Raw genomic sequence first — 8,648 nt, 5'->3', positions numbered from 1 at the left:
TAATTGCTCTAGAAAGTTAGAAAATATTAGTGTTCTTTAGACTGAACTTTATGTTATTTAGAGGGGTTTAATCTTTATTTAAAAATGTGTTTTTTGCTGTGTTTTTTGTGAGATAAATTGTTTAAAAGCTTTTCATATGGTGCGTGGAAAGAAGTTTGATAATATTATTCTGAGAAAAGATCTTGTCAAAAAAATTTAAGAGATTCTGAATTAAAATTAAAAAACTTGTATCTCCTTAATTCAAAAAATAATCAATTACATGTAATTGATCTTATAGCTAAAAATACTATCTCAAATGTAGAAAAACATGTGAAATAAACTTGATCATTTTATATGTTTAGATAGGAATTATGCGAATTAATTTGGCTTTCTTTTTTTTTTTTCTCATTTGTTCTTTTCTTTTTTTTTCATATGCGGAAAAAAAAAATGTCTCTTTCTATTTTAAAATAGAACTTATTCCATGAGTGTCTTCTAACGTTTTAAAAATGATACATCAATCAATTTTCATCACAATCACTAAATACGTTAATCCTTAACCAGAATTCAAATTTTTTTTATGAAAAAAGTTAGAAGATTATTTAAATTTATTATTTTTTTATTAATTAAGTATCAAAATTTAAAAGTGTGGACTAAAATATATTATTAGATTAAAAGAATCGAATTAATGATTAAAAATAACGGGTAAAAACAATAAATCCTGTTGGTGAACCCTTGGTAATGTGACAATGTGGAAATGTGGAAATTTAGTTCAACTAGTTTCTAGGGGACAGAATAAGAGACTAGTTCATGTAGTTTATAGGGCTCGAATCCAAACCCTAAGAAGAAGGGGAAAATTAAGGTACCTAACCCAACCAACTGAACTAACATCAATTGGCACTAACTGAGGATCTGGAAGCCCCCATAATTTCTTCTGCTTTTTTAGTTGGCATGTCCCCTAAGCTTTATTTTCAGGTCAACACATTTTCAACACGATACAAACGTTAAAGCTTATAGACCAACTATAAAACTTTAATTAATAAAAGACCATACGGCAAAAAGAGTTTCAATAACATGTGACGATACAACTTCACATTGATAATCATCTATGAAATGGGTGAAGTCGCCGAGATCTCTTATCTGAGTGTCTAGAACTACTCACATGGCCCTTTTCCCATGGTATATATAGTTATCAACAATGTTGTAGAAAAAGACATATTGCCTCAAAAACCATTGTCTAGTTGCCCTCTACCATCATATCTAGCAAAATTCCTATTTCCTAGTCCTACCGGTTAATATTCTACTATTCATGCGCCAAATTCTTTTATTTGCTTATCATGCAATTCAACTATATTAACTACCTCTGCTTAATTAGCCATACCAAACATTATCTTTTAAGTTGACATATTTATTCACACTTGTATTAAATTATGCCTTTTTGGTACTTATTTATTTAGAAATAAGTTTATTTTATTCTATTAAAATATTATTTTAATTTTTTTTAAATTATTAAAACTAGCCACAATTTAAATTCTTTTAGAGATATAATATATCTAGTTATCTACCATTCTTTGAGTAATATTTTCCTTTAGGATATTCACACTAAGATAGTTAAATAATTTAATTATATTAAGTGTATATTAAAATTAATTATTAGTATAAAAAATATTAAAAATAAATTAAATTATACATATATTTATACATAAATATAATTATTGATTTTTTATATACACATATTATTTTTTAAATAATTTAATAAAAATGTTATCAAAATTTAATTAATTTATTTATTTTTGGTTATCATTTACTCATCAACTTAATTTTTTAATCTATATTTTTTAGAGCTCATTTGAAAACTATTTAAATATAAAAAAAGAATTCTATTTTATTTAAGAATGAAATTTATTTCTATTTGAGACTCAATTCTATGATTTAAAAAGATTTTAATATATTAATATAATAGAATTCAATTTTTTAGTTTGGAATATCTGTTATATGAGTTAATTTTTTTTTTACAATTTTGTCCTTAACAAAGAGAAGAAAAAGGACTAAATAGATATTGAACAAAATTCGAATAATCAATTGTAAATAGAAATATTTTTGACATTTAACACATTGAGCTTATTCGGTATGAGAATTAATTTCAAAATCAGATTTTTTTTATTTGATTTGTAAATGAAAAAAAAGTGAGAATTGAAATTCTCAAAGAAATTTAAATTATTTTTTTATTTATTTTAAAACAAGAAAAAAATTGTAGTCTACTTATACTTTTCTAATATAAAAACATACTTTATCCCATCTATTTATTCTTATTATATAAAGGTTAATATTTAAGTTATTCTATATTGTGTGTAAGCTATATTTTCTTTCCTAATGATTCTATGTCAATAATTTTACTTACTTGACAAAATTTGAAAATCAACCAATTATTTTTTAATAAAAAATTTTAAAATAATTAAAATTTTTTTATCTATTATTATTCAATTAAAACATAAAATAACAAATATATCATGAATATAAATTTAATTCATAATTTTATATTTATATTTTGGATATTTTTTATTCTCATTCACTTTTCTAAATCCAAATAAGTTTAAATTTGGCACATCTCCTTATTAGATATATTAAAATATATCATAATTTTATTATATTTTTAGTATTTCTCATTTTTATTTATTTTTTAATTTTTTCTTTAATTATTTGCAATCCAAAAAACACCATATGAGAAGACAAAATATGATAAATAAAGTAAATATAAAAATAAAAACAACAAATGAAGATGTAATTTTGTACTATATAACTCTAATATAAAAGGCCTATGCTTTTTTTAAAAATAAATAAATTCAAATTTTTTAAATAATAAATTATATTTTAGTTTATATACATTTTAGTAATAATTATATAGAATTATATACAAATTATCAAATAAATATTCTGCAAAATAATTTTAATATAAAACAATTCAAACTTAATATTAGTTTACATATTATTTAATCAATCTCTAAATAATATAACACTTATTATAATACATTATATAATATAATTAATTTTAGTCTAACTATACATCCAAGTATTTTTGACAAGCAAGTCCAACCAAGTTGGCCCAAACTCAACAAAAACCATTTTCATCACACTAGCATATACACACGCGCATTTCAATAACGCAAAATATATCCTCCTCCTCCTCCTCCTCTTCCTCCTCCTTTTTATTCTTCTTCTTCTTTCAAATTTGCGCAGTAGGTTCTTCTTCTTCTCATTGTCAACAACACCAACATTTTGCTAACATCTTTATTGGTTCTGATTTTTTCTGGTGCCATCATTAAATAAATTTGGTTCATTTTTTAGTTTATTTCGATTCATTTGTGAATTAATCGAGGTTCACTTGATGCTACTGATAAGTATTGACCAATTTTTTTATTCCTTAACTAATTTCGGTTTATTTCTTAGTTTAATTGAGGTTCATTTGAATCCAGAAATAAATTGTATGTGTTTTTGTTGATGATTGAGTCTTTTTGACTGTTTGTTCAAAATTGAACTAATTTCGATTCATTTGTGTGTTAATTGAGGTTCACCGGATGCTGCTGATAAATATTGATCAAAAGTTTTATTACTTAAATAATTTTGGTTTATTTCTTAGTTTAATTGACGTTCATTTGGATCTAGGAATGAATTCGAAGAAGAATGAAATTATTCATTATCACTTTATTCAATTGCATTAGATTTCACTCTATTCCATTTAATTAGTTCAGATTTGAATAAGCAGTAAAAAAAACTCAATCATCAACAAAAACACATCAAATTCATTTTCAGATCTAAATGAACTTCAATTAAACTAAAAAATGAACGAAAATTACTTATGGAATAAAAAATTTTGTCAATATTTATCAGTAGCATTAACTGAACCTCAATTAATACACAGATGAACCGAAACAAATTAAGAAATGAACAGAAATTAATTAATAATGGCATCAGAGAAAATCAGAACTAATAAAAATATTTGCAAAACATTAATGTTATTGATGATGACGATAACGAAAAAGGAAAAGAAAAAGAAGAAAACACAACATTCGAGGAGGAGAAGAAGAGGAGGAAAAGGAGCGTATGCAAATTTGAAAGAAGAAGAATCTGCGTGCGCGAATTTAAAAGAAGAAGAAGAAAGTAAATTGTTTGAAAAAGTTATTATAACAACTTGGTTAGACTTGATTAAATATTTTATTTAAATGTAGAAGTTTATTGAATTAATTTACCTCTCTGGCAGGTCTTATTCTAATATTTTTAAACTATAATGACTAACTGATAATAAAAAAATAAATTTTAATAATCTACTAGCATCTTTCATAATTTAATATATTTGACAAAATATCTCATATATTAATTAAAAAAAACTATATAAAGGACTCCCGCTAGTTATGGTTGTTATGCCAAACTAACAGAAGCTCGCATTCAGTTATTCACACACTTGTGGATTCCGTTATTCTGCTACTCTCTCTCTCTCTCTCTCTCTACATGGACTCTCACTCTTCCTCCTCCGTTATCATTGTCGGTGCCGGCGTCTCTGGTGTGATTACCTCCACCACCATTCCTCTTGACATATCCCACTAATCTTCAATTTCACTAATTTTTCTTCTTTTTTATTTGTTTCTTCTGTTCCGGGATTAAGGTATTTCAGCCGCCAAGGTGCTAGCTGAGAATGGCATCCACGACCTCTTGATCCTCGAAGCTTCCGACCGAATCGGCGGCAGAATCCGGAAGGAAACCTTCGGTGGCGTCTCCGTCGAGCTCGGCGCCGGATGGATTGCCGGCGTCGGCGGTAAAGAGTCGAATCCTGTTTGGGAGCTAGCCGCCAAATCAGGCCTCCGAACCTTCTTCTCCGACTACAGCAATGCGCGATACAACATCTACGATCGCAGGTTCATATATTTAATTATTTATCATTTAATTATTTCTTATTTTGCGCCATTTATATCTATTGTGCGCCACTGTGCACTTTCACCGTCTCACGTAGTTGCTCTGTTGTTCTTTAACTACCTGATTTAACCGTAACGAGTTGCAGTGGGAAGATATTTCCGAGTGGAATCGCTACCGACTCGTACCAAAAAGCCGTGGACTCGGCGATTCAGAACTTGAGGAACCAGGAAGCGGAAAGCGGTGGCCATCATAGCTCCACGTCCAAAGTTACGGAACCACCTTCGTAAGTGCAATTGCTAGTCGTTTTCACGTTGAAGCTTGGGTGAACAGTTAATTTGTTCTGAAATTAGGATTGTAATAATTAACGTCAAGCATCTAATTATTTCCATTTGATATATTTTGATCTTGAGATTATTCTTTTTCTTTTCCTTTTTTCGGTTTTTGATTCGTTTTAGGACGCCAATTGAGCTGGCCATTGATTTCATCCTCCATGATTTTGAAATGGCAGGTTCGGTTAACATTTACAGATTCCATGTCACTTTCGACATTTGAAAATTTTAACTGTTATTTGAAGCAAGAATAAAGATAATTATTGGCCAATAATTTTATCTTCTTGTAATAAACTAATAACATGTTGTTTCTTGCTAAACAAGCAACGGGTTTTAAATTTATTTGCCTGTTGTGAAAGTAAGAATAACTACTGATAAAGGTGAATATTTTGAGTGCAGAGGTGGAACCAATATCTACCTTCACAGAATTTGGGGAGAGGGAATATTTGGTGGCGGATGAAAGAGGGTATGAATATTTGCTATACAAAATGGCAGAAGATTTCCTCCATACATCAGAGGGTAGAATTTTGGACAATCGTCTCAAACTCAACCAGGTTGCTCTATCTCTAATAATGAGCTCATGAACTGTACTCTCGTTCTCAGTTATTCCCGGAATCCACCTTTAGAATGAACCCAGTCGATCGGGGAAATTGTCATATATACTCCTAACTAATTAAACCATAATACGTGTTTTACAAACATTCGTAATCATTTATTTATTCTTAATTCTTTATAATATCTTTTTAATAAATATCTTTTTAATATTATAAAATTAAAAATAAAAAATACAAATTCTTATAAAACACTAATTAAGTGTGCTATGCAATAATCTCTCCCCCTATTACTGGAGTACTCATGGTACAATTATTTGTGTCAGAATATTCATTCTGCAAATAGTCCTATGCATGCAATAACAGGAGAAGCTGAAAATCGTTATTTGTTTGCATGGATCGGACTACTTTCAAGTTCATCTTTTTATAATCATTTCACTGTATATTTTTATGAATCTTATATCATTCAATATATATATATTATTAAATTAATCACATAAAATTACCTAAAAAGTAAAGCTTTTATTGCATAATCCTAATTTGAATCATTGGTATAATATATCCAACGATCTTAATTTACCTCTCTCCTCACTTAATACTAACCTCCAATTTCTATCTTTGAGAGCGTTTAGCATCTCATAAATAATAGGTCCCAAAGTCCAATTGTGTGTATATGCTATTATGTCATCTCAATTAATATCGTGGGCACTGGACTTCATTTTTGTCTATGTCCCAACTTGCATGAGAAACCACAACAAAACGTTTTTCATCAAAGATAAGAAACTAATGGATCAGCTCAGGAAACATGCATTACCTAAGTTTGATTTTTGGCTGTATTTGACTTTTGATTTTGGACTTTTGGGGACTTCGTTTTTTCTTTCAAGTGGCATTTTGGACGGTAATAATGCTTCGTGACGTCTTTGCGTGGATATTGTGCAGGTCGTCAGGGGAATACAGCAATCGAGAAGTGGGGTTAGAGTGGTGACAGAGGATGGTCGCTTTTACGAAGCTAATTACGTAGTTCTTTCCGTTAGCATCGGCGTTCTGCAAAGCGACTTCATTTCCTTCAATCCACCCTTGCCCGTATGTCTCGTCTTACCATATTAGACAAGCATTTCTCTTTTTATTGCATGATCGCGTTGACGTGAACTTATGTTATGTGAACATCTCACTTGAATTTAATAGTAATAAATTGGCTTCGTCTTTATTAATATGACAATGTATAATTTAATGTTTGTATCAATTTTTTGTACCAATAATTATATCAAAATTAATTCAAATATTTTAGTTAGATCTAACAGTTTAAAGCTCTTCATTAACCAACTCATGTGATTCCTTTGATCACTCTCCTGTGTGTGTTGATAATATCAAGAAATTTATTTTGTATACTCAACTAATTCTAAACACCACCACTCATTTTTTATCAGTATTTTTTATGCTATGGCAATATAAGTTAATATTTAGTGCTTTCAGTTTTGTAAAACAATATGTATGTCTATGTCCATAACAAATGATAAAAAAATTGACAGAGATGGAAATCGGAAGCCATCACGAAATGTGAAGTTATGGTTTACACAAAAATCTTTCTGCAATTTCCATATAAGTTCTGGCCAGGTTGTCCCGAAAAGGAATTTTTCATCTATGCACACGATCGGAGAGGCTACTACACATTTTGGCAGGTTCGTTTGAAATGTTTCTCAATTCTTTTTGTCTATTTTGTTTCTCACCCGGTAACCATCTTCTGCTATTCAGTTGGTCGAACAAGGAAACTTTAAAGTTTAAACGCTTGTAATTTATATTTTAACAACACCTTGTTATATGTAACGGTATATAGCTAGGTTAATTATTAGTTGGTTAGTTATAGACTACTTTAGTTGACAAGGCTAATTCACATTATATATAGGGTCCTCACTACCTTTGAAATCAAAGTTTCTGCAGAAAATCATGTCACTCCTTTATCAAGAGACGTAATCCATGTCAATAGTTCGTTCTAAATTTGGAGTGGTTTAACTACTGAGCTTCATAGAGTTTATTTGCAGATTATCTTTTTGAACAATCTTCTGATTTGCCGCTTTATGACCAGCACATGGAGAGCGCATACCCTGGTTCCAATATCTTGGTTGTGACATTGACAAATGGGGAATCTAAACGTGTGGAAGCTCAACCTGATACAGACACTTTGAGAGAAGCTATGGTGGTACTGAGGGATATGTTTGGGCCAGACATACCTGATGCCATAGATATACTTGTTCCACGCTGGTGGAATAACAGGTTCCAACGTGGAAGCTATAGTAACTATCCTATTATCTCTAATCCCCAAGTTTTCTACGATATCAAGGTTTGCTTACTGCGTTAAATACGCTTCATCATATATATTGCAATTCTGACTATTCCCGAGTTCTGATTGCATTCTGTTATCAATTTCTATCGAAAATATACCTGAGTTTCCCATTGTGTTTATTTGCCTTGTATGGGTGTGCTCCAGGCCCCAGTAGGCCGCATTTTCTTTACTGGAGAGCATACGAGTGAAAGATTTAATGGCTACGTACATGGTGCATACCTCGCAGGTAAGACTCCCAAACTTTACTTTGATATTCATGAAAATGTAATTGATAATTGCAATAGCAATAACAATTACAGTTGTGGATGTCAATTGCTTAACAGGTATTGACACCAGCAGAGCGGTATTAGAAGAAATGAGAAAGGAGAAGGAAACAGAAGATGGGAGCCAAACTCAATTACAAGAGCCATTGCTAGCACTAACAGAGTCATTAACAATGTCACAATCAGACACGGTCTCAAATCTCCACAAATGTGACATTCCAACACAGTTATATCTCGGTGGCAAACGTGGGATCACAGAAGCCATATTATGACTAGATGA

The 8,648-nt window shown here is 30.1% G+C and overlaps 1 protein-coding gene across 2 annotated transcripts; it reads left to right on the top strand.

The window, feature by feature from the left end:
- Nucleotides 1–4,414: 4,414 nt before the first annotated feature.
- LOC107477455 (polyamine oxidase 1-like) lies at nucleotides 4,415–8,640 on the top strand. 2 transcript variants are annotated; one of them, XM_016097479.3, is made up of 10 exons: nucleotides 4,415–4,534; nucleotides 4,637–4,886; nucleotides 5,030–5,167; nucleotides 5,340–5,392; nucleotides 5,613–5,767; nucleotides 6,704–6,847; nucleotides 7,294–7,443; nucleotides 7,848–8,102; nucleotides 8,250–8,331; nucleotides 8,429–8,640. In XM_016097479.3, the coding sequence occupies exons 1-10, from the start codon at nucleotides 4,483–4,485 to the stop codon at nucleotides 8,638–8,640; spliced, it is 1,491 nt and encodes a 496-aa protein (XP_015952965.1). In that variant the 5' UTR covers nucleotides 4,415–4,482. The 2 variants fall into 2 exon arrangements, with proteins under 2 accessions (XP_015952965.1, XP_020993275.1); XM_021137616.2 differs by having other exon boundaries at nucleotides 4,419–4,534; nucleotides 4,646–4,886.
- Nucleotides 8,641–8,648: the final 8 nt, after the last annotated feature.

The sequence above is a fragment of the Arachis duranensis genome, chromosome 3 (assembly GCF_000817695.3).
Source record: "Arachis duranensis cultivar V14167 chromosome 3, aradu.V14167.gnm2.J7QH, whole genome shotgun sequence".
Taxonomy (NCBI): domain Eukaryota; kingdom Viridiplantae; phylum Streptophyta; class Magnoliopsida; order Fabales; family Fabaceae; genus Arachis; species Arachis duranensis.
This window is presented reverse-complemented; position numbering and strand designations above follow the sequence as displayed.

Bases quoted from the DNA above. Each gene is read 5' to 3' on its own strand.
- LOC107477455 (XM_016097479.3), top strand. From the start codon at position 4,483: ATGGACTCTCACTCTTCCTCCTCCGTTATCATTGTCGGTGCCGGCGTC. The intron at 5,168-5,339 runs GTAAGTGCAATT...GATTCGTTTTAG, and splicing joins AAAGTTACGGAACCACCTTC to GACGCCAATTGAGCTGGCCA. The intron at 6,848-7,293 runs GTATGTCTCGTC...AAAAATTGACAG, and splicing joins CCTTCAATCCACCCTTGCCC to AGATGGAAATCGGAAGCCAT.